The 24,227-nt window shown below is 52.2% G+C and overlaps 9 protein-coding genes across 9 annotated transcripts; 6 read left to right on the top strand and 3 right to left on the bottom strand.

Moving 5' to 3' along the window:
- Positions 1 to 232: 232 nt before the first annotated feature.
- Positions 233 to 2,175, bottom strand: PV09_04294 (uncharacterized protein). The gene is made up of 2 exons (XM_016357617.1): positions 1,626 to 2,175; positions 233 to 1,567 (listed from the first exon to the last, which is right to left on the bottom strand). Exons 1-2 carry the CDS (start codon positions 1,698 to 1,700, stop codon positions 443 to 445), a joined length of 1,200 nt encoding a protein of 399 aa, XP_016214409.1. The 5' UTR covers positions 1,701 to 2,175; the 3' UTR covers positions 233 to 442.
- A 1,087-nt stretch (positions 2,176 to 3,262) lies between these two features.
- PV09_04293 (uncharacterized protein) lies at positions 3,263 to 5,342 on the top strand (the record flags this gene model as incomplete). Its single annotated transcript, XM_016357616.1, has 2 exons — positions 3,263 to 3,436; positions 3,483 to 5,342. 2 exons carry the CDS (start codon positions 3,263 to 3,265, stop codon positions 5,340 to 5,342), a joined length of 2,034 nt encoding a protein of 677 aa, XP_016214408.1.
- Positions 5,343 to 5,712: 370 nt separating this feature from the next.
- On the top strand, positions 5,713 to 6,219 carry PV09_04292 (uncharacterized protein; the record flags this gene model as incomplete). The annotated part of the gene is made up of 2 exons (XM_016357615.1): positions 5,713 to 5,817; positions 5,893 to 6,219. The coding sequence occupies 2 exons, from the start codon at positions 5,713 to 5,715 to the stop codon at positions 6,217 to 6,219; spliced, it is 432 nt and encodes a 143-aa protein (XP_016214407.1).
- Positions 6,220 to 6,482: 263 nt separating this feature from the next.
- Positions 6,483 to 7,496, top strand: PV09_04291 (uncharacterized protein). Its single transcript, XM_016357614.1, has 2 exons — positions 6,483 to 6,699; positions 6,776 to 7,496. Exons 1-2 carry the CDS (start codon positions 6,574 to 6,576, stop codon positions 7,130 to 7,132), a joined length of 483 nt encoding a protein of 160 aa, XP_016214406.1. The 5' UTR covers positions 6,483 to 6,573; the 3' UTR covers positions 7,133 to 7,496.
- A 742-nt stretch (positions 7,497 to 8,238) lies between these two features.
- On the top strand, positions 8,239 to 9,146 carry PV09_04290 (uncharacterized protein; the record flags this gene model as incomplete). The annotated part of the gene is made up of 2 exons (XM_016357613.1): positions 8,239 to 8,474; positions 8,552 to 9,146. 2 exons carry the CDS (start codon positions 8,239 to 8,241, stop codon positions 9,144 to 9,146), a joined length of 831 nt encoding a protein of 276 aa, XP_016214405.1.
- Positions 9,147 to 10,113: 967 nt separating this feature from the next.
- On the top strand, positions 10,114 to 11,812 carry PV09_04289 (uncharacterized protein; the record flags this gene model as incomplete). The annotated part of the gene is made up of 4 exons (XM_016357612.1): positions 10,114 to 10,342; positions 10,399 to 10,712; positions 10,774 to 11,061; positions 11,138 to 11,812. 4 exons carry the CDS (start codon positions 10,114 to 10,116, stop codon positions 11,810 to 11,812), a joined length of 1,506 nt encoding a protein of 501 aa, XP_016214404.1.
- A 1,607-nt stretch (positions 11,813 to 13,419) lies between these two features.
- Positions 13,420 to 14,901, bottom strand: PV09_04288 (uncharacterized protein). Its single transcript, XM_016357611.1, has one exon. The coding sequence runs from the start codon at positions 14,357 to 14,359 to the stop codon at positions 13,991 to 13,993; it is 369 nt and encodes a 122-aa protein (XP_016214403.1). The 5' UTR covers positions 14,360 to 14,901; the 3' UTR covers positions 13,420 to 13,990.
- A 526-nt stretch (positions 14,902 to 15,427) lies between these two features.
- PV09_04287 (uncharacterized protein) lies at positions 15,428 to 18,129 on the top strand. Its single transcript, XM_016357610.1, has one exon. It carries the CDS (start codon positions 15,694 to 15,696, stop codon positions 17,572 to 17,574), a length of 1,881 nt encoding a protein of 626 aa, XP_016214402.1. The 5' UTR covers positions 15,428 to 15,693; the 3' UTR covers positions 17,575 to 18,129.
- On the bottom strand, positions 17,936 to 23,665 carry PV09_04286 (uncharacterized protein). The gene has a single exon (XM_016357609.1). The coding sequence runs from the start codon at positions 23,325 to 23,327 to the stop codon at positions 18,138 to 18,140; it is 5,190 nt and encodes a 1,729-aa protein (XP_016214401.1). The 5' UTR covers positions 23,328 to 23,665; the 3' UTR covers positions 17,936 to 18,137.
- Positions 23,666 to 24,227: the final 562 nt, after the last annotated feature.

Here is a 24,227-nt window from a genome sequence, read left to right as displayed (position 1 = left end):
TGGCGCTCGAGTGAAGCCTTAAGACACCTGTGTGATAAGTCGTTCATATAAGACAAAAAAGTGGAGGAAAGAAAGTACTTCCATCCACACTGTTCCCGGGAAAATGCCGGAGGTTGATGGACGACAACCCATGTCCTTGAGATGCGCGGCTAACGCAGGTCTTATCCAACATGGAAATGAAGAACCTTGTCACATGGGCTCGACATGTCAGTCAGCGCAATTGTTGAAAATAGCTTCACTAGCAAAGGAGCGTTTCTTATTCCGGTATATTTTTAACTATATTATGTACGCATTAAATGTAACTCGTTTCGGCTATGCAGCATAGATGGTATCATTATGTACAGGCAGGTCGACAACGCGAAGAAATTGCGAAAGTCTGGCAAATTACGGAAGTGCGAATGCATCAAGCAGCTCCAAAGGTCGTCATGAAGATCGGTATGTCTCACCATGGGCTTTTCCAGTAATCGTGTCGGGATACCATGCTGCTCACTGGTGCAGCTGTCGTGCCCATATCGACGCTGGTCGCAGTAACTGTTTTTGAAAGAACGTCGTCTTCGCTCTTTCTTTCCGGCGTGGGAGGTTGCTCATGTGTTCCACTGTACGGCACGGCAAGGGACTTTGATCGCACTGGAGTCAATGGCGGGGTAAGTGGCGAATCACTCGTTGTAGGCGCATATGAGTTCGACCTGCCCTTGGTATCGCCTTCAGGAGTCAAAAGGTCTTTGGAATTCTTGCGCCACGACTTTGGTCGGAACATTTTCAAAAACGTTGGGCCGTTCCCTGACGGCTTCGGGGACTTCGAGTTCTTTCGCTCGTACGCAGCGGCGAGATATCTTGATTGCGCAAGCATATAGGCAGCGGCTCCAGGAATCTCCGTAGAAGTTGGAATTCCGTCTCGCAATTCTTGATAATTGTCCTTGTACTCCTTGTCCAAGTAATCGAGAGCGACCTGGGCGGCGGTCACATATTCCGGGTAATCGTCCTTGCAAGCTTGCTGAATGAGCCTCAACTTGGACATATCACTCGCGGCTTTGATCTTGTCGAAGATAGGATGCCAACCCAAAGCCTTGATATCGTGTTTGAGAGCTGTGTCGACCTTGGCCTCAACGCCCATCAAACCAATCAAGAAGTCAACCTTCTCCTTGACCAGAGCTAAGAACACCTTGAACTTCTCAACGTCCTGGATCATCCAGTGGGACATAGTGATGCTCATTCCGCGCTTGACTTCCCATTTCTGTCGCTGGAAGTGCTCCATCCGTTCCCTGAAAGACTCGATGCGTGCAACGTCCAGAGATGGCTGATTGTTCTGGAAGAACTTCTTGGGAGGTTTGAGTCCATATTTCTCGAACTGGGTTTCACGATCCGTATGTGCTGGCCTGTCGATGATATCCTGCAGTGCTTTCTCAATTGCCAAACGAGTATCATGGTCCTCGAGTCGTGGATCCCGCGAAGATGTCACATCTAGCAGACCGACCATGTCTCCCCATGCTAGAAGACGAGCTTGTTGAATGCCCAACTTGGCAACGGCAACACGTTGTGCCTGCTCCGATTCTTTGCCTGGATGTATCTATGGGCGTCGCATTAGGTCACATGGTCCTCATATGCTCTTGCGGACGCGAGCTTACGAGACCAAAACATTCTACGCACGTACTGAAGAGCTGGGCGAGAGCCAGCGCTTCAGGGTGATCCTTGCCCGACATTGGGACAGTCCGGTGCCAATTATATAGTCCCCGAGATCAAAAAAGAAAACGTGCAAGGCTGGCAGGCCTGTCCGAATTTTAAAAGAGTCAGAGCCAGGCCAACGTGCAGATCTGTGCGAGTTATCATACAACCCAAGACGACTACGAAGTGAGAAAGCTTTTAAAGAAACACAAAAGGAGCGGGGTTGAGAAGCCTCATTATACAACGGGTTACTTCACAACGACAGGGCGGGAAGAGAAAACCTTTTTTTTTCCCTCAGCATCGCTCATATGACATTTGTGGCGCTTCACCAAGGCCTTGTCTTGCAGACGAAATCGCATTTGCGCGCGGGCGGGGTAGCGACCGCTCATGCTGGCTCTTGGTTTGTCGGAAATCCCAACACCAGCTGATCAGCGAAAGCCGATACGGAGTTGGAGAGCAATGGTTGCGGCATGTGGCTGAAATCATCCGCAAAACTGTCGGACTTGTTAGCAGTGTTGGGTCGTCGCAAGGCGTAGCGGAGAAAAATTTGACGACGTTGGGAACGATGACCGACGGCCATTAAAGTGGGACCGCCCGAGCCACGATGCGTCCGTCAAGCAGCGAGGGGAGACGAGCGACAGCCAGATGCATTGCGGACCGGTTCGACCGCGTTGCTGAGCAATTTACCTTCCTGTAAGACACAAAGCACAGCCGCGCCTGCAAACGTCGACGTAAAGCAATCACAATGCATCTAACTCCAAGCGAGCGTACATCCCCACGCTCGGCTTGAAGCGGCGTACTTGTAGCACTAGCCTGAAAAACGGTGTCTGTCTACGCGAAGCTCTCATGTTCGCACAAGAGGGGCTGTTACAAGGCCGCATTATCATGATTCATCAGTGATAGAACCCGGCATCGCCATTGGGTGGGAACACCCGAAGAACACCGTACGTCTGAAGGCGGAGACCCAACTATCACGATTGTTGCCACAGAGAAAACGATCATGTCAGCTAAGAGAGCGTTTGAAGTGTCTCAAGTAGCTATCTCAGGGTCATGAAAGATAGTCCGTGATGCTGGTGTTTGCGAACCTCACTGCTCTATGGCGGCCATCGATGCAAAATTCGCCACATCAGTCCGTTCCTTTTGACTTGTTTTTTCTAGTCGCAAGATCAGATGCTTTGCGCAAGGCTGGACGCCACAGAGATCTGCTGCTCTTGCGCCACGATCAGTCAAGTCGTTCTCCATACCAGCGAAGCCAGCCTTCCTGTGGATCAAGGTTTTCTCAACCGTGGAAATGAAAATTCATATCGGCATTGAGTTCCAATTCTCATGCTGAGAACAAAGATCGGATCTCGTGCTTTGAGCTTAATTCTAAGAAGCCAGAAATGCCTGAAACCTAGTGGCTTCGCACAATGAACAGAAAAATATCACAATGTGTGGTCAGGCGCAATGCGCATCGACAAACGGTTGCGACTGTCAGCACGTGATTACGTGTCCCCTCTCCCCCCCATCGCTCGGCGCGACACGCATCACGACTTCACCTGCCGTAGTCTCATCGTCGACATCGTGCCATCATGATATTGATCCGCAAACTATCGCTGCGATGTCGTCCCCGCAGCCTTTTATCGCCTCCTCCCCGCTTTCTGCTGCGTCACAACTCGACGGCGTCCGCAAGAAGAGCAAGTTCACCTTCAAACATCTTACGCAGCTCTCGCAGTACAATACGAGCTGCCCATTGCGTGTAATAGCATTGGTGGATCTCGATGCTTTCTACGCGGTATGCCGCTAAGCCTACGCCGTGAGCGACGACTAATTGGCCGTAGCAATGCGAAATGGTGCGACTTGGGGTCCCCGAAGATCAACCACTTGGAGTGCAGCAGTGGCAAGGTTTGATCGCTATCAACTACCCAGCTCGCAAATTCGGTCTTGGCCGACACGTTACACCAACCGAAGCCAAGAAGATGTGTCCAGAAATCATCCTGCAGCACGTCGCCACTTGGAAAGAAGGGGACGAGCAATGGCAGTACCACGAGAACGCGGCCTCGCATATCGCAACGCACAAAGTCTCGCTTGACCCGTACAGAAGAGAGAGCAAGAAGATATTGAACTTGATCAAAGAGACGCTAGCGCCGCCACCACTGCAGCGTGTAGAAAAAGCCAGCATAGATGAAGTCTTTATAGATCTTTCAGCGCAGGTTCATTCCATTTTGATTGAGAGATACCCAGAGCTCAGCGGACCGGCTCCATATGACGACCCCTCCGAACATCTTCCCCGTCCTCCCACAACCGCATTAGATTGGAATACAGATCATTTGGTTGACTTGGACGCGGGACAGACTGAATATGAGGATCCAGATTGGGATGACGTTATCTTTTCCATCGCCTCCGACATCATCCGAGATGTGCGAAGAACAGTACGTGAGAAGCTCAAGTACACCATGTCCGGAGGTATAGCTAGGAACAAGATGTTGGCAAAACTCGGTGCAGGCTACAAAAAACCCAACCAGCAGACCGTAATCCGGAATCGTGCCGTGCAGCACTTCTTGGCCGGCTTCAAATTCACCAAGATACGCAACCTGGGTGGTAGGCTTGGGGATGATGTCGTTGCCATGTTCAACACGGATACCGTGGAAGAACTGCTCAAGGTTCCTCTGGAGTCGATGCGGAAACTTGGCGACGATACAGGCTCGTGGCTGTACAATACAATCCGTGGGGAGGACAATAGCGAGGTTAATCCAAGGACTCAAATAAAAAGCATGCTTTCAGCCAAGTCCTTCCGGCCCTCGATAAATGACTTTGAACAAGGCGCAAGATGGCTGCGTATATTCGCCGCTGACATCTTCAGTCGCTGTGTTGAGGAAGGCGTGCTAGAAAACAAGCGCCGCCCTAAAGTCATCACACTTCACCATAGACAAGGTGGTCAGACACGATCGCGACAGAGTCCAATACCGCAAGGGAAACCGCTCACCGAGCAGATGCTATTTGAGCTTGCAAAGAACTTGCTTGCTCAAGTTGTTGTGGATGGTCGCGCATGGCCGTGTGCAAACCTCAGCTTGAGCGTCGGCGGGTTTGAAGACGGAATAAGCGGAAACAAAGGCATTGGCGGATTTTTGGTACGAGGAGATGAGGCGAAAGCTTTAGTTGATAAGGAAAATGAGGAAAACAAAGGCAAACAAAGTCCAGCACAACCGCCGTCTAAAAAGCGAAAAGTAGAGGGTACTGGAACACTCAGCAAGTTTTTTGTGACAAGAGATTCACATAGCGATACGGTTCCAGATCACCATGCAATCAGTGTCCTTGACGAGGACAGGATCCAGGAGAAGGAGAGCAGTAATTCTATTCCATCTGCAAAGTCAAGCCATGAAGATCTCTATGATCACGCCCTGCCACCATCGGCACAGGGTGCCCAAGTGCTGCAGTCGAAGCAGCACGCACTTGACTCGCATTTTTGTGCTCGATGTGGCACATATGTGCAAGAGGAGCAGGCAGAACATTTAGACTGGCATTTCGCAAAGGATCTGGCAGACGAAATGCGCGCTCAGGACCTGGTGACTAGTGCGACGCCAATACAACATATTCCCAGGCCTCCGCCTACAAGAGGGCGAGGGAGACCACCTGGAGGAACTTCATCAGGCAGGAAGACTGAGAAGGGCCAGAGGAGGTTGGAATTTGGAACAGGATGAACTGAGGGATTGCCTTTTCTGCTCACGTTTGCAATTCATCTTCAGGATACGATTTACTATAGGAATGCTTGCTAAAAGCCTAGAGGAATGTCACCTGCTGTTGATGGAATGATTGGTGCCTAGTAAAAGAAAGACGGAGAAGTGAGCAACTGTAACAAACAAATTCAGTTCTCATTCCTCTCACTTCAATTTGGCTTGATTTGCCCGCCCCAAATTCTGCGGTTGATTCATGGATAGCTGGGGCTAGCCGTATAAAAGCCGTGGACCGCTCCAACTCAAACAAAGACTCCACATCGCTTAAAGGCCAACAGAAAAAAAGTGCAAGCAGCATAACGTTCTGATCCAGTCTCAAAGGTGTCTCGCGCTCAGCATGCCTCCCTTTTCATTCAAGAAAGCCAAGGAGACCGCAAGTCTCAACGACAAAGAAATCGAGCGCTTTGCCATCATGTACATGATCATGGCGGAGGAGATCAAGGTGAGTGCTAAACATCTTCCGTACCTTTTGTTTTGCGAGCAAGAAACAAAATGATAACATGAATTTACCCTACAGCCAACGTCGAAGCAGTATGAGCTGGCGGCTGGTGAGGCCGATAACACCGTCGCGTCGTTCAAAATTCTCTTCAGCACCACACTCAAGAAACTCCGCGAGAAGAATTGCTATTTCGAAGATAGGGCGGAGGGCGAGGACGGCGTTGCTGATGCAGCGTCCGTTCCGACGACGCCAAAAACTCCTGGCAGGCGTGGACGGCCCAAGCGCAAGGTCGACGACGGCGATGCGAGCCCGAAGAAGAAACCTCGCGGCAAGAAGGGCGATGATGGGGCATTGGAGGATGCAGAGGGCGAGGCAGGTTTGACCGCCACCGAGGATTCCGTGTGAATGGTATAGTTGTGTCCCTGGATCTGAATCATGGAATGCCTACCCCCCTATTAGCTTCAATGCCGTGGTAAGAAGCGAGGGACATAGTCTTGCTGCCTGAGAGCAGCAGAAGAGCTACTGAAGCGAATTTTGTAGCAATTTTAGCACATTCAAGCTTCACTTCCTCCTCAATGTCTCGTGACAGATCAAAAACAAACGGATTTTAACAGGGCGGCATAAAAGCCCTCCGTTTTGCCTTTGCTCTTCCTCATACTCTCACACCACTTCTACATAAACCTTAGCAGCCATCAAGCCCCTGTGTCGTCATCCTTTTGCCCGCCTACACAATCTAAAAGACTTTCATCTGCAGCAGCGATGCCTTCTTCCGAGGAGGCAAAGTCCACGCAGCGCTTCAGCTGGAAAAAAGCGAATAGTCTACTAACCGAAACCGAGAAGAACCGTATCTGCTGTCTCCTACTCACTTGCTTTGAGCAGATCAGGGTACGTGACGTTACTGTTATGCGTCCTCACGAAAACATTGACTTAGGACGGGGACGGTTGATTGACATAAGAACAGCCTACAGGTGAGGACTTTGAACTTGCCGCAGCTCAGTTCGGCGCCGCCAAGGGCGGCTTCTGCAAGATGTACCAGACGACGATCAAGAAGCTAAAGGACGCCAACGCATTCATCGTTGAGGGTGAGAATGTGGACGACGTTCCGACGCCTCCAAGCGGACAACAGGCTCCCAGAACGCCGAAGAAGAAGGCCACGAGGCGCAAGAACGTTGCAGGTGAGGACGGAGACGAGGCGGAGGGCACGCCAACGTCGAGCAAGAAGCCACGGGTCCATAAGAGTAAGGAAGGTACTAAAACAAAAGTCGCAAACGACAATGCAGATAGCGAGCTGCTCCAAGACGAGGAGGCGGAGGCTTAGGCCGTCGCCGAGTCGAGAGACGATTGCGATGGGCTTTCATACTGGGAACATATGAGTGGGATCCATTTGAAGTGAGAGCGATGGAAAGGCAATTTTTTTTTTCTCCTAGCACATGCACTCCCGAGTCGCTGCGGTGCGTCCGAACGTAGAGGAAGGGCGCAACACCGACATTGCGTGCGGTGGAACGGCCCCGATCCACGAGACCATTGCGCTGGCTTTCCCAACGCTGCACAGCTTGCTCAAGTTGGAAGAAAAGAAAGGCGAGAAGGGCGACAAAGGTAAAGGGTTTGACGTGATCGCCGCGCGTGGTCGAGCGTTTGTGACTTGAAGGGCATTGATTAGTGAGAAAGAAATACTAGGTACCACAATGAGAGATGTACTGATCACATCGAATTTTCTTTCTTTTCTTTGTCCTCTCCTTTTTCTTCTTTATTTTATATTTAAAAAAAATCAAAAGAGAAAGTATGTAAAGAGAAAGTCAGGGTCGTTCCTCATCGCCGCGGTGAGAGGTAGCGAATGATTCCAATAAGAGCAGCCGGACCATCATAATTATCATCTTCATCGTCATGGTAGTCACGGGACCTCTCCTGACACTTCAGCGTCATTCACAGACCACGCAGATCTCGAGGATGAGACGAAAAAAGGAATACGAAGAGAAACAAGCCGTGTGCAGATCCCCGGTCACGAGGAGGATGGAACAGCAAGCTGAGCAAACACCAGTAGAACAGGATGGTGGTGGACGCAAGGAAGAAGAGGGTTCGAGATGGTTCGACTGGTGAAGCTGCCGTGACATATGCTACGTGTTTGTGACGAAGAATACTGCGAGGACGAGCAAAAAAACAAGGGCAGAACGGCTGGCGTAAGATATTAGGAACTGCCAGCCGCCATGTGACCTGCCCTAGTGCCCGGGCCTCCCCAGCCCGCTGCGCCCCGCTCTGACCTCTGAGGGCTTCCTTCGCCTTTTCCTGCGTCATCAGATCCTCACATAAACTCGCCAGGCGGTCCTCTTATTAATTTCTTTCCTGGCCCTGCCTCCTACACATCGTCCTTCTGCTTGCTGAGTCTCGTCACTTGGTGTTCCTTCTCTCCAAGCGCTATCGCTCACCATGCCCAGCGCCAAATACCAGCCTGCGCCGCAGCGCGACCCGTTCGAGGACGAGCCGTCCACGCGCTACACTCAGGCGCCACCCTCATACCAGGAGCAGAGTGCGCAGTCGCCGCTGCTCGGCCCGGCGAGGACGGAGAACGACAACTTGCCGGATGACTTCAAGTTCGGCGGTGTAGTCGCTGAGGCGACTTTGGACATCAGGATGGCCTTCGTGAGGAAGGTGTATGCAATCCTGTAAGTGCTCCTGCCTTTCAGCTCATGCAGTCTCTGCCGTTCCGTTTGTTGCCTAAATGCTGACGTCGATGCCGCAGGACCGTGCAGCTCCTTGCCACTGCCGCGCTCAGCAGCGTATCCTTCTTCTCGACCGGCTACCGCACCTGGATCCAGACCAACGCCTGGATGCTGTGGGTGTCCCTGTTTGGCGCCATCGCCTTCATGGGCCTCACCTTCTGGAAGCGCAAGTCGTATCCAACAAACCTGCTCTTCCTCAGTGGCTTCACTGCTCTGGAGGCGTACTCGATCAGCGTCATCGTCTCGTTCTACGAGTCGCGCGTCGTGCTGACGGCTCTCATCTTCACGCTCGGCATCTTTGTTGCCCTCACGCTGTTCGCTTGCCAGAGCAAGTATGATTTCACGTCGTGGATGCCATATCTGTTCGGCGCTCTATGGGTCCTCATCCTGTTCGGATTCATGACCATGTTCTTCCCGTACAACGACAAGATCGAGCTGGCCTACGGCGTCATTGCGGCGCTCATCTTCTCGGGCTACATTTTGGTAGACACGCAGCTCGTCATGCGCCACTACCATGTCGAGGAGGAGATTGCAGCGTCCATCAGCCTGTACTTGGACATCATCAACTTGTTCTTGGCGATCTTGAGGATCCTCAACAGCCAGCAGAACAACTGAACTTCCCACGTTGACAGATATCTCGGGGGCGAAGATTGGAAGGCTATCGGAGTATTTGAAGAAGTGTGCACACATGTAATAAAGGATTTGCTTTGTTCTCGCTAGCTGTACTGAGTAACCGAATTCTTGAGGCTCAAATTGGAACACGTATCACGCGCAACGCTTTCCGTAGCCGAAGCAAGCTTCCTTCTTTCTCAGCAGGCAACCCTCTGTGAACTGGACCCAGCCGTAAGATCTGAGGTCGGCCACGCGGACTTGACTTCCTGGCGAACGTATCATGACATGGCGGGAGTCGCACGCCAGCCACTGCCGTCCGAGGGACCGATGTTTCAACAGACGGATTCCAGCGCGTGCATCTTTCGGCGTGATGATTCGCTGGCCCAGACCGTGCAAGCCGCCTCAGCCAGGGTCCAGGCAAAAATGCATGTCCCCAGATCCAGCACCGGTGCAGCTGCGCAGAGCCAAGCAGAACCGGAGCGAAAAGCGCGGAGACGACAGGTCAATTCAAAGCCGTCGCATTTCCTCGTTCGAGCGTCGTGTTCACTGATCCCCATTCTTTGGTTGCGTTGCAGCCGAGCGAAGCGCTGAAACCAAACGGTGCAGACAGAGAGTCGGTAATTCTGCATCCGCTGGCAGATCGTCGAAGCTCCGAACCCCCCCAACCCAGGATTTACACCGCCAGACCAGCAGACAGGCAGAGCGAAGCAATCAACCCAATCCAGCCTGCACCAAGCCTGCTGCTTCCACGCCAGCCCCTCCGCATCTTCATACCCTCCTCTCCCGCTCGCCCTCGCTCGAAGCTGCCGTGTGGTCAGATCCAAATTCTACATGAAACCGTAGCCGAGAAGTTTTTCCTGCACCAGCGACGGGACCTTTTTTTTCCATCTCAAAGAGGACTGGTCTCCTCTTTGTGTCGCTCGCTTTTCCCAACAATCAAGATCATTCCACGAGCTGTCGATAGAAAAGCATGGCGGCTGCGCAAGGCACGCTCTCTACGCTTCCGGGCGACGTCGGTGCCGGAAAGAAACACGCGGAGCACATCGAGGAGTTTTTGGTTAAGGAGTCGTTCGTCCCAACCCATCACCATCATGAGCAGAGCAGACACGCCCGAAAAATGGTCGTGAGAAGGAGAAAGCAGAGTGTCGAGTCCTCGTTGCTGAGCGTCTTCTGTGCTTGGGTTGTTGAGCACCAGCTTGGTCGGTTGAGCCTTCAATTGCACGTCGAACTGTACACTGACCAAACGCGCACGTAGGCCTTTCGATTAACCTTCTTCTGCTGCTGTCGCTCACGCACGTCTTGTTCCCTCAGATACGGCCGCGAACCCGCAAGTTCTTCGAGATGAGCTACTACAACAAGCAGGAGGACAACTATCTCGTCGGCACCGACGACTTCTACTTTGCATTCTCGTGGTTGGTTATCTTCACTGGCGTTAGGGTTGCGACGATGGAGTACCTACTCAAGCCATTCGCACGCTCAAACGGCATCAAGAGCAAGAAGGGGCTGGTTAGATTCGCTGAGCAAGGCTGGATGTTCATCTACTACGGTGCTTCGTGGAGCTTGGGAATGGTGAGGCCCGCACTCTTCGCAACCGCTGCTCAATTGCTGTGACTGACCGTGGCCACTGCAGTACATCATGTATAATTCTCCGTACTGGCTCAACCTTCGCCAGATGTGGACTGGCTTTCCAACCCGAACAATGAGCGGGCTCATGAAGTGGTACTATCTGGTCCAGTTCGGGTTCTGGATGCAACAGCTGTTCGTCGTCAACATAGAAGAACGCAGGAAAGACCATTGGCAGATGTTCACACACCACATCTTCACCAGCATGTTACTCGTCTGTAGCTACGGCTTTTACCAGACCAAGGTCGGCAACGTAATCCTGGCCATCATGGATTTCTGTGACATCTTGCTTGCTGTAGGTTCTCCTTTCCTAGCCCGTGGTCTGCGCGGTGAACGATGAACGGACGGAGTGCTGACTGCAGTAATACTAGTTTGCCAAAATGCTGAACTACCTCAACTACCAGACCGCCTGCGACGCTGCCTTTGGCGCCTTCATCTTTAGCTGGTTTATCACACGACACATATTCTACAATCTCGTCTGCTATTCGATCTGGGCTCACGTCCCCTCGGCGGACATGCCTTACGGCTGCTTCGATAGCGTGTCCGGCAGTCAGGTCTCCGTTGACGGCGGAAACCAGGTCTGGAGCAACATTATGAAGTCGTTCAGCGAGCCTGGTGGCGTTGTCTGCTTCAACAACCGCATCCGCATGTCTTTCCTATCGCTGCTCATGGCACTGCAGGTCCTCACACTGATTTGGTTCGGCATGATCATCCGCGTAGCGTATCGTGTGCTGTCTGGCAAGGGCGCCCAGGACTCTCGCTCCGACGATGAGGGCGAGGAAGAGGAGGAAGAGGAAGAGGTCGAGATCGAAGTCTACGATCCACCTACGATCGCTGCAAATGGGAACGCACACCAGAAGTACATTGTCGAAGAGGCAGACGGCGCGAGCGTCAATCTGGCAAGAAAGGCTTCAGAGTCTCCTGCGGCTCCTATGCGGCGCAGCTCCAGGCGGATCCATGTCACCAAGGCGAGCGGCATCTCGATCCCTGGTCATGGCGACAAGAAGGAGCTCCTTGGGCGCATCGGGTGCGACAAGCCCTCTTGATCACTCACCGACGAATCTCTTCTTTGCCCTTGGCGAAGACACTTGGGGAGATTTCACCTTCGTTTGAGCGACTCTGAGCACGGATCTGCGTGTCTCTGGAATGTGACGGGAACGATCTAGTCGATATCAGCCAGACATCTCGGTTGGCATATCTTTCTCACAAATTTTTTCCCCTCTTTGGCTCTAGTCTGCTTTTGATGTCATTCTTGTTTTTGAGGCATATGACTTGCTTGTTACCCTCTACTCTTTGTTCAACATCCTCGGAGCAGTGATTTTGGCGACGGATGATGACTGTGCGTGTACCAGAGATACCCAGAAACCTCCTACCGAGCAAAAACAAGCAAAGCATAATGAAAAGTGTTCAACGTTTCCAACATGAACGAGCCAACCACGATCTGCACTCGCATTTAGATGAAGTTGGATCGCGCTTCTATTTCTCTCTCTCTTTTTTTTTTTTTTTTTTCACATTTCAAAAGCTGTAGAAGGGCGTAATTTGTTGTCTTTGTTATGTAGCACTTGGCAATCTGGGATGACATGACCGCTGCTCCGCGGACGCCATCCGTGGCTTCTAGCCCAGTAAATACGTACATCCGGCAATCGCACTCGCCATATCCCTTTCTACTGTCTTCACACGGCGAAACGGACGAGAATTGGAAAGATGACCGCGTGCGAGTCTTGTCCGCTCCCCACGTCCCGACTTTGAAAATCTCCAACCAGACCCTACTCACGGATCTGCCGCAGCCATTGCCACATCGGTCAAGAAAACGAGAGCTGATCAGCGTTAGTGTTCCATTGCGCTTCTACCAACACTCAAGTTCAGCCTTGCCAAAGACGACGGGTGGTCTCTCACATCAACCGGGCGTCCCATTCGAACGGCGATTCGTTCGGCGTCCACTCCCTCGACCGGTCGCCGAGTGCGACCGCTCTAGTTATCGAAACGACTGTGAAAGGCTAGGGGATTCGGCCGATTGCTTGTGCGACGTACGCCGCAAAACGTTCAGTTTGTCTTATGAAAGGCCAAGAAGGGGCTGGTGCGTGAGCAAACATCGGGAAGAGCGGACATGGCTGCTTTGAGACGAGAAAGACGAAACAAGACGGCAATGTGGACATGCGCCGTTCCCTAATCAGCATGCACGGCATGGCTTGTCCCTCTTGATCTCCACGCCCAGGGGATACAAGATCGTGAATGTCACCCGAGATTGATAGCGCTGGACACGTCCGCGGTGGCGGTATTCTGGAGGGGCGGTTCTGGTCGAACCTGAAGACGAAAAAAGCCGTCGCTGCCGCGTTCAGCGCGATGCTGCTTTCGGAAAAGCAAACGTCGAACTTGTCGAGCCGGACCGTTAAGCTCAAAGAGCTGCGAAGCCGGCACGTTTGTACCCAAAACTCACAGACGCTGATCCAGACGTGCGTGCGCTTGACCACTCGACTATGAGCTTGATGGCAGCGCCCCAAAAACGTGCTCAGCGCTCTTTTCCAGTTCGATTCGTCGATCTTGGCCCAATTCAAACTTCCATGCAGTTGGGAACTCTGTTGTCCGCATCGCGGAGCACAAAGTCGTCGTCTCGCGTCGCCGTGGCTTCGTCCGGTTCCCCGGACCGGTGTCCACGTACCATGGGTTAGGGCTACACAAGGCCTAGGAGGCGCTGCCTGGATCTCCGAAGCAGGACCCGTGGATCTGACACAGGCTCGACAGGTGGCGGGACGTGTGTTACGAGCAGGCTCCGTTCTTTTGTGCAAGCGCGCAGGTTGTAATGGACCAGGTTGGAATGGGCGTCTGCGACGTATGGAGATGAGGGACGGATGTGGACGTCGGCCATCGTCTGGGCGATGCTAAAACAATGACGAGCATTTGCGAGGCCAAAGGCGAGCAGCCACACGCAGCCTAATCTGGAGACAGCCTTTGACAGAAGGGAGAATATACGTAGTTACGAGGCAATAGCGCGACAATAATGGCCCACTGTGTTGGACGCTGTCTTGATGCAGAGCAGCCAATTACTCGATGAGATGTCTCCAACGTTCTTTCTCTCTTCCTCTTCCTTTATAGAGGAGCTAAATTTAGTTTCATTCGAGCCACCCCTTTCCTTGTTGTTAAATTAGGATGATCTCCTCTCTAGCCGATGGCCCCATTTCGCAAATTCATCAGCACCAAAAGCATCAGCCGATTACCATGTAAGTTCAGAGGGAGTGCGAAGAACACGTCCGCCAGATGCTGATGAGCGCGGCGCCGTTGTGCAGAGCGAGCTTTGATCGACGACGCAATGCTGGACGTGGCGCGAAGTAACCATCACTCTTCTTTTGAACCTCGATCGACTCAAGAGCGCAACCACGGCCGCCCAAACCGGAGTCGAGGCCGAGGACGTCAGGACCGTCAGCCGGCTTGTTCAAGAACGCATCCGGATCTTTTGCCCGCGGAGTTTCCATCGCCGTCGGCGGACTATTCCCTCGAGTTTGTTGCGGCCCCTCCAAAAGCAGTCCAAGTCGGCAGGCCGATAAGCCATCCCGTGACGCTTCAAGTGCGTGCGTCAAGAGCATGCGCATCTGCATCCTCCACGCTGAACGATTCGTTGCACCAGTACTTTGCCGTCACTTCGTTGGTCTCCTCGGACAGAAAAACCATGGCCCCGTCAGGTACGCTCGCCGGACCACAATTGGCAGATTCGGTTCATGCTCCAGTGTATGGGCTCGAAAAGGACTCGGACGTCATCGGGTACATCTCCTTCCCTTCCTTATCTCTGCGCGACGTGGGCAGCTATCGACTTCGTGTAACTCTGCTGCGCGTCGGCTGTGGTCAGAGCGCAGTGACGTTGCAGATTGTCGATAGCAGTCGGATCCAGGTGACGAGAGGTCATTGTGTCAACAGTTGAATGCAATGGGAAGATTGTATCACTCCTTTGGGAATCGAGGCATCAAAGAATGGGTTCGGAAGCCAGGGATGAGGTAATCCAGTTTCGGGCTGAACGTTGTCTCTAAGCGTTTGTCACCGTCGCCGATGGCGGCGTAATGTATATGTGTCTAAAAACCAAAGACCCTTTTTACTTTCCAGCGCGGAAATCAGAAAAGTATACGACTTACATGCTTATGACCACGGAGACACATCATGTCGCGAGGTCAAACTTATTCGAAGCCTGCGCCTATCACGTGGTTTTGTGGGGATGTGCCATCCACACGGTCATGGTGGCAACGAAGCCCAAGCCGCGACAATCTTGGCTCTAACCGAGATGACATTTATCTGAACCTTGAAACTACGTGTGCTGATTTGATACGAGCGAATGCCATTCAAGACTATAAGGAAAAGAAAAAACAATGGAAAGCATCCGCACGGCCTCGACTTTTGAGTGTTCATGTGCTGCAGATACTCTCCATTTAGGAGTGCAATAGAAGGAGACAGCCCACGCAATTGAGCAGGCGTTCGCGCTCATCCACGCGTCGGCGGCTGAGCCACAAGGCGAATGACGACGTCGAAGCGAGGCATGTTGTCGACCTTCGTCTGCAGAGCCGTTTCCCCTCTTCTTGGTTGCACAGCTGCGCGGAGACAAAGGTGGCCCACGGCGATAACGAACTGGCGCTTTGCCCTTTTTCGTCGACGGCGTCGTTGTGCCGCTGTGCAGATTGGCTTGAGCCTGGCTCCCCATGCTACCACTCTGCCGTCTGGCCGGCCAACTAACTCCAAATGCGACCAACCATCTCTTCCTAGTCCCATTGCCCGTGCCAAAGCTCTCGAGCGTCCTGAGCTCCGTCTTGATTTCATGCTCATGGACGAGTTCAACGCCTGATGCATCAGCAGCTTTTGCCCTCTGCGGAGCGCCATGAAATGACCTGATTGGCACCTTGTTCTTCGGCATCCTGGTCTCGCGTCGGAAAGGTCGCCGCGAGCTGAAATGGCTGGGCCCTCGCTCGCAAACGGGTTCCGGACCTGGCTTCGCAGCCTCCACGCCTCGTCTAGGGCAAGATACCTAGCTGTCGCGGCATTTGTCTCGCTGGCGCTGATATATTTCTCGTTGTATACCTCCTCCAAGAGCCTGGAATCATGGCACAACGTGGATTTGCCAGGCTCGATAGAGCATGGAGAGTTGATGAATGGAAAGCACCCGATCGATGACCTGATCCTGTCCGCGAGAGCCCAATACTACCGCACACTGAACAGGAGGAGTTACAATGTTCAGGATGCTGCCAAGAAATACCGGGCACGAAGAGGGCGACATCCCCCACCGGGCTTTGACGAGTGGTTCGAGTATGCGAAGAGCAAGGACGCCGTCATCGTGGAAGAATTTTTCGACCGTATCTACCACGACCTGACCCCGTTTTGGGCCATTGATCCGAAAGTGCTGCGTTTCCAGGCGAATGCGTATGACTTTGTCATTTCGGTACGCCGAGGCAACGCGACGTTTAAAACAGACACCAAGAAGAGAGTCCCATGGATCCAACTCTGGCATGGCTTGATTGCAGAATTGCAACACCGGCTGCCTGACGTCGATGTACCTGTTAACATGATGGATGAGTCTCGTGTGGTCGTACCCTGGGAAGAGATGGAAGAGTACATGCGAAAGGCCGAGCTGAAGCGATTCGAGATGGATCCGGTGGAAGTCATCTCGAATTTCACAGGACTCACGGCGTTTGACGCGGACAAATCTGAGTTGGACATGCACTACGATCCACAGTTCCACGGGGGTCAGTATTGGGAACTTGCTAAGATCGGGTGTCACCCAAACTCGACGTCACGCAACGAACCTGCCTGGACACCATTGGAAGAGCCGACGTTGCTCCCGCGTGGCCAGCCCCAGAACTCTGTCCATGGATTTGTGGGGAACTGGACACTGGCAAAGCAGATTTGCGACAAGCCCTACCTGCGCGGTCTCCACGGCTCCTTTATAGAGCCTGTTTCAGTATCCACCACTCACCAGCTCATCCCTATGTTTGGAGGCTCGAAACTACCCGTCAACAACGAGATCCTTCTGCCTCCAGCTACATATCTCAATGCGGACCCTCTGTACTCCGGGGGCAAGAAGCACGGCTCGGACTGGAGCTCCAAAAAGGAGAAAGTTTACTGGCGTGGAGTCGCATCTGGTGGCCGCAACAGAGCCGAAAACTGGATCCACTTCCAGCGGCATCGCTTCGTGCAGATGATGAACGGCACGCGCGTGTTGCAAGCAGAGCAGACACGGATCCGCGGCGAGACGTTCGACCTTCCTCGCTGGGATGACTTCAACATCAAGGCCATCCGCAACGGATATCTTGGCGACTGGGTCTCCGAGATTAGCGACGTGTCATTCATTGACCTGCTGTGCTTCCCACACACCGACGGGCGCAACTGTCCCTACACGGACCCGTATTTCTCAACACAAGACGGCGTGCCCATGGAGAAGATGTACAAGCACAAGTACCTCCCGGACATCGACGGCAACTCTTTCTCCGGCCGATACCGCGCTTTCCTGAAGTCTACGTCCGTGCCCATCAAGGCGACGATCTACGAGGAGTGGCACGATGACCGCCTGTTCCCCTGGGTACACTTCATCCCGATGGACAACACATTCATCGACATCTACGGCATCCTGGACTATTTCATGGGTTTCAACGGCCTCGGCAGCCACGACGACGTGGCCAAGCAGATCGCAGACGACGGCCGGTCCTGGGCCGAAAAGACGCTCCGGCGCGAGGACATGGGCATCTACACGTACCGACTCCTGCTCGAATGGGCGAGACTATGCGACGATAACAGGGTCTCCATGGGCTGGGTGGAGGATCTCCTAGGTGCGCCGTGAGCAACGCAAGCAACCCAGTCGTCTATCTGACGGACGCAGGCGCCGAACGTCCTTTGGGCCAACTGTAAGCTGAGACGAGGATTCGTCCACGGCATGAGTGATGATGTATCGACATTTTATTTGGTTATGTTTTGCATGAGACGGCGTTCAATACCTCGGGCGCGTTTGTATGTATGCTGGGCCCGATCAAATTCAACATCCTTCATTATTTGACCTTATTTTGAGATGACCGACTCCCGATCTTTCCCCATGGTATTCTTAGTTGTTCTTACGTCCGAACAGCAGCGAGGCTACATTTGTCACTATATGGCTTTACCTATCATGTCCTTGAATTTGGCAGTGTGTGACGGTTGTGGTAGAGGTGTCATTTTGATTGATTTTCTACTACAAACATGGTATCTATGGACGACTTAATGGTACAAAAAAGCCATTTTAATGCAATGTAACATCCCTAGGTTAGGCACAGGGTATCAAAGACGTCATAAAGACTTGAGGACTCTCTAGTCAACATGATGTGACAAATGTTTCGCTTCTCGTCAACTATAAGAACACTGGTCCGTCACTCATTGCTCCTGTTGCGGTGACTTCACCTTTTCTTTGCCTTTATTGCTCTTCTTATCTCCAAAATTGTGTAGTCTCTCGCCCACGAGATACACTTCATCCCTAATGCGAGCTTTCCACCTTCTTGCAGCGCGTACAGCAGTCCTTCCAGCAAGCACCGCTACGACAATGGCACTCGCTAGTGGATACGCCATCCTCATAGTCGCAATCTTGTCATCCTTTTCAGCGGCCCGCATGTATGTCTTATTCACGATGAAGGCAGTCGCGAACGGAGCGCCCATCAGTGTTGCAAAACATAGCAAAGCGGGCAGGATGAAGTAGCGTGTGGCACGACCGGCATCCGGATTTAAATATCCGTTTGCGAAGACTTGACGGATCGCGCGAGCTGGACGTGACTCTGGGTCAGATAGGAAGATTCGCATCCCAATACGAACATAAAGGATACCTAATGTCCAATCTTGAACGAGATGCATGACGTGATGCTCTCCGGCATGGAAAAAATAATGTATGGGCATGAGGATGTAAACTTCTAGGAGGACAGCATTGATCAAGGGAAGTCCAATGGCGAGGGTGCTGTATACGTAGATGATGCTGGCTACACGAGTGATGGTGTTCCACACTGTACCGATGATATGACGACCACCGTCTGCGGGAATAAAGGTAGTCACTAGCCAGCTTATGATAGCGTGGCGATGAATACCTGCGTACAAGGCTCCGCCAAGGAGATATATTCCGATGGAGAATGCGTAGATGTCGTTGATGAATTCTTTTCGCCCAAATGCTGAGGATAGTAGGTATCGCCCAAGAAGTAGAGGCAAGACTGTGACAGCGATGCCAGTTGCTGCCGCGAATATCCAAACTGCAAGAATGAAAAGCCCAATGCGGAGCTTGAACCACGGGGGGATGTAAACCTTGATGACCAAATTCGAATTCGCAGCATGAACACCTTCATCGTCTGGTTTTCCATCCAAACGCTTATTTTCCACAGTGACGGGCACAAAAACCGGAGTTCCCTTGGGTATTCGAACTTGATCTGAAGCAGGTGCTCGGACATATTGTCCATCCGGGACGAACTTCACTATGCCGTCGTCGAGCGCATCTGCATCCGCTGTGCCCTGAGAAATTGCAAGCCGATCGACATCTTCCTCTGTCAAATCATTATTAACTCTGCGTGTAATCCACGCTTTCCATGTGTGCCGAACCCAATGGCCTTCCTCGTCGAAATGCTCCTCTCTGAATAGGAAGTCCGAGAGTCGGAGCGCGCGTGCCACACGTCTAAACCACCATTCGTACATCGCCGTTATCCCTGCGCTGGGCTTGGCATAGTGCACTACAAATGGCGTGAGGAAGTTGTAGAACAAAATGTCCAGCGGAAACTCGATATTTGAGCCCGTAGATGACCAGTGGATGGGTAAAATGCCATCAAGGGCCGCCCATAGACCCCAGACGATGCCGCCAAGACATACGACGATGAGTGCGCCGTACACAATCGCGCTGAATGCAATCTTGCGTAGCTGAGTCACGACATTGCGCTCCAGAACGTCGCGTACTGGATGGAATGTCGGATCGTCAGGGTCTCTGATGAAGTATAGAACGCCCTTTCTAAGAATGCGCCTGCACATGGAAACGAAGAGTGCAAAGTGGAACATGTAACAAGTGCCCACGAACCAATGCACAAACCCCGAGGTCCAAGGCGAGCTAACAGTGAAAGCAACGCGGGATGAGAGAGTTGCGTTCTCGAAAAGTGGCAGCAGGGCAAAGTCAAGCAAAAACCCACAAAAGAGGGGAAACACAATCATCTCAATGCTGATGATGAGAATGACTTTCAGCACACCACCAGCTTGTAAGCATGCTTCCACGATATGTGCTTCAAAGCGTTTGCCATGGTGGGATGTTGTGAGTGGAGCGAGCTTGACATACAGACCGCATAGAAGTCCAATGGCTGCATAGCCAGCAAGGACTGCAAGGAATCGGTCGCGCGCATTCCAATATGTCAGCATAGGGTCGTCCGGCACATGTAGCGGTGTGCCTGTTGGGAGATGTATGGATCCCGTTGTGTAGAAGGAGCAGATGATTGTCCAAATAGACTGAAGGGTGAAAATGACAAGATTAGCCGTCGAGAGCGAAATGCCCTTGAGTTGCTGGTATAGGAATAGAACGTCAGCTGATAGCAAGCAGCTGAAGATAGATTTGACCGCGTCAAATAGGAACTTGACCTCGCTAATTGCCCAATCTTCAACAGCGTGCAAGGCCGCATGGCAAGCCATAGACAGGTAGAGAAGGTCGCCTGCCTCAATCTCATTGGTAGCAATAAGCCCTCCGACAAGCCGTTCCAAAGCGGCCTTGGCATGTCCGCGCACTCCATTTACAAATAGAGTGCCTCCTCGCTCTTTCATGTCTACAGCTAGACAACCCATTACCCATCTATATCCCTCCAACGCTGCATACGCCACATATCCACCTATCATAACACCAGCATCGATCGCCAAGTCTGCAATTACCGTTGCAGTCTTCAGCGGCACCTTGTACAGTAAACTTGGTTCAGCGATGTGAAGAAGCACCAATTTGCCTAGTACGTATGGCAAAAAGACGAAAAGCATAATGCTTAAACTGATCAGAATCCCGCTAAAGATAGCGTTTTGAAGGAGGCCTGCAAGGGGCCCTTGCATCCCTATCAGCTCAAGAATACCCTCCAAGTCTTCGGCATCATCGATGGCGTCTGCGTCGAGACCGTTCGCTTCAGCGCCTAGAGCAGCTGCAGCTGCAACCGCCTCATCTGCGGGGGGTGGGGCGTCTCTTAAAGGAATTCGACGGGCTGGGGCTTCTACTTGATCTCGGTCATTTCGAACATCCTGTTGGAACGGTTGGGCACCTTGGAAAGGTACAAACGGCGCTTCAGCTGCTAGATCTCTGACAACATGTTCATCATCTGCGGCACCAAATTCGACTTCGGGGTCTTGAGCATTAGCCAAATGCTCTTGTTGAATGTCACCCCAGAACCAGTGCACCATCCAGCCTAAAAATCCGAGCTCAGCTTCAGGAAATTGGCCAGCGTCGGTTGAAGGTGTTGTAGATAGTTCACTTCCCGTCTGAGCAGCTAGAGTAGTGGACGGTGTGGATCCTTCTGCATAGTCCGGAGCGGATGGATTCTCTGGCAGTTCTTCGATTGTCATTCTTGCATCTGACGAACCAGTGGTGCTAACCCATGATAGATCATCTTGCCCATCAAACGTGCCGTTAGGGACTTTTTCATCAACTTCCCTCATGTTGCTGTTGTCCGCAATTTCGCTAAATCCAACAAGCGGTTCATGGTATTGCTGTGCAGATGAGTTCTCTGCTTGAGTTCGACTTTGTCTCTGACTCTGGTCTGCCCTTGGAATTTGCTTCCAATCCACACCCCTCTTGCTGCCCCGCTCGTCTTCAATTTCCTCTTGCCGTTTCTCTAGTGACTTCGACCGTCCCCAAGGCTCCTTAAATTGTAACTCAGCCTGCTCACTGGACCGTCGAGCCCTTGGAATCGAATCCGCGAACTCTTGCATCTTTCTTGCAATATCTATTGCAAGCGATGCGTGGTTCCATTCCGGCATACTCGCACTTTGCCTTCCATCCATCTTCTCTTCAAGATGGGTGTCATCATTACGGTCATCAACATCAACATTAATGTTTCTATTCTCGTCATCCGGAGCAATTCCCTCGATTCTTCGGAATAACTCGTCTAGCATGACACTCAATTCAGCGCTATCCCAGAAGAAATCTTTGAGAAGCGCCTTCAATTTCCTCAATTCAGCCAGAATCTCGCGCTCTAGGCTTTGCGTCTTAGCCCTCATGTCCCGAATCTCGCTTCGCGAAGGTTCAAAAAGAGATTCGACGCCACCTTCTAGCTGAACGAGCATCGCACGCGCGCGCTCTAACATAGACAAGGAGTCGCTGAGGGAGCGGATAGAGGACTCACAGTCCTGTACTGTTGTTGGGGTGTCGGTTCTGGTCATTCGTTCTACTTCCTGCTCTGGATCCTCTACGTTCGATGCGATGATATTATCGGATTCTTCAATGACTTCGGCTCCTGAGGGGGGGGCCGCTAGTGCTGCTGCTGTTGCTTCTTGATGCGGTTCTGCACCAGCACCATCGACGTCATTGAGACGTTCATCTTGTTGATTCTGTATCCCACCGCCGGCTTGCGCAAGCGCATTCACTGCGTCCGCTGCTGCTAAATCAACGACGGGCTGTTGTTGCACTACCCACTCGCGAATCAAGAAGATGAGGATGCACACAACCACTACGGAAAGTGTAATGATCTGTCCCTCAACTACATCCATAACGAACCGATTAATGAAAGGCGAAGAACTCATTGTCTTGAGAAACTGCACCTCTGATAGTATGGATGAGTGACTTTGTTCAAGCATACGTGCTATTAGTGGATTGATTGTCACATTGGCTTTGAAGACGAGCGGGTCGGAGCGTCGAAGCGGTGCGACCATGGTTGTGAAAAGCCCGCGCGCGAGTTTGAAGACGAGTGGATCCTGAGAGAGGTTGTGAACCGGTGAGGTCGTGTTTATCAAGGTCGGTGTCTGAAAGGTTGCATTGGGCACATGTACACGTCCCGAGACGTTCATGTCACCAACCGCAACGACAACTTTATCGTCCGTCGCTGCCGCAAGGAGTGGCCATATATACATGCCATCCCTCGCCCATCCCACATCTCCAATCCAAAATATAATCCGCCAAATGCATCGCATAAGCCACGGGACGCACACTAGCCACACACAACCTACCAACGCACCCCTCAGCCACGTCGCTAGGTGTTCGAGGATGTGGATGGAGGCCTTGCGCATGAATACGCCAGTGGGTAACCGTGAGGGCATATGCGGAGAGTATAACTTCGTAAAACGAAATGGTGTCTTGCAAAGCTCGCAGTATTTTTTCTGTGAGTGCGACAGCCATTCCATCAAGCAGTCTTGATGCACGTATTTAATGCTGCCACTGCATTTGCAGGGGTAAAAGAGCGGCTCATCTAGAGAACCTTCACCTCGGCAAATGCGACACGTATCTAACTCATCCTTGCGGCTAAAATGACTGTTCATAGTTGTGTGGGCATTTTCGTTCGCACCCGGAGTCATGGCGGCCGTTACAGTAGGATCGTGCGTATCCTGCGAAGGACGAGTTTGTGGAGTTGCGGCGACCGAAGCGTCCATGATGGATGTATATAGGGAGGACCAAGAGGGATATCTTGCGCTATCGGCTCGCAAACGCTAGACTTTGAGTTGTAGTCATCGGTATGAACTAGGAGCCTTATATATGAATCTAGGTTAGGAAGACTTCGCTGTCTCGCTCTTCGCTGGTGCGTGGCTTGGTCACCAATGCCGAAGAGAGGGAACAAGTAGAAGATGGCGAAGATATATTAGGTTATCGAAGTATCAAGGCCGACAGGAATGTGGACTCGTGTTTAGGTTGTTGGTAGGACTTGGAGTTTTGATGCAGTGGCGCGTTGCGTATGGCAAAGTTAAAGTGTAATGGCCGTCACGTGTCTCTGATTCGCCTCTTCTCGTCAACTACTCAGTGCACAAGGAAGGTCTGCAACCAAGACAAGTTAGGCCGCGAACGAAGAACGTAGTTTTTGCTATGCAGTGACTCTTCGTCGACTTTGTGTCTGCCTTCGCTCTCAGCGACCGAAGCCACCTGTTTGCCACTTCTTTGTTACGTCGTATGGCGGCTCGATGATAGAGGATGGTCTTTGCCAGTTCTGTGCATGCTTGGGGCTGCCGAGCGTGTGGCAGCAGCGAAGGGCAGACATATGACGCAACCGAAGGGAGCTCGGTTCGCGACTTCTTGGGAATTCCTAGCGCAGCCCAGGAAAACCAAGATAGCAGGTGCGATCGATCTTTTGGGTGCATCCACCATCATCAGCTCTTTCCTCTCTATCCGCATCGCTTGGCTGCACCTCCTGCGCCTTCTTCTTTCTCTTGTATTTTTTTCTTTGTCTCGTCAGCGAGACGCCCCGTCCAGCTCCCTCCAGCAAAGCTACCGTCCTCACACGCCCTCGACCTCGTCCTGGAGTCGCGGTGCTCTACAACCTTGCTTAGGCGGGCCGCTTG

The sequence above is a fragment of the Verruconis gallopava genome (assembly GCF_000836295.1).
Source record: "Verruconis gallopava strain CBS 43764 unplaced genomic scaffold supercont1.12, whole genome shotgun sequence".
Lineage (NCBI taxonomy): Eukaryota > Fungi > Ascomycota > Dothideomycetes > Venturiales > Sympoventuriaceae > Verruconis > Verruconis gallopava.
This window is presented reverse-complemented; position numbering and strand designations above follow the sequence as displayed.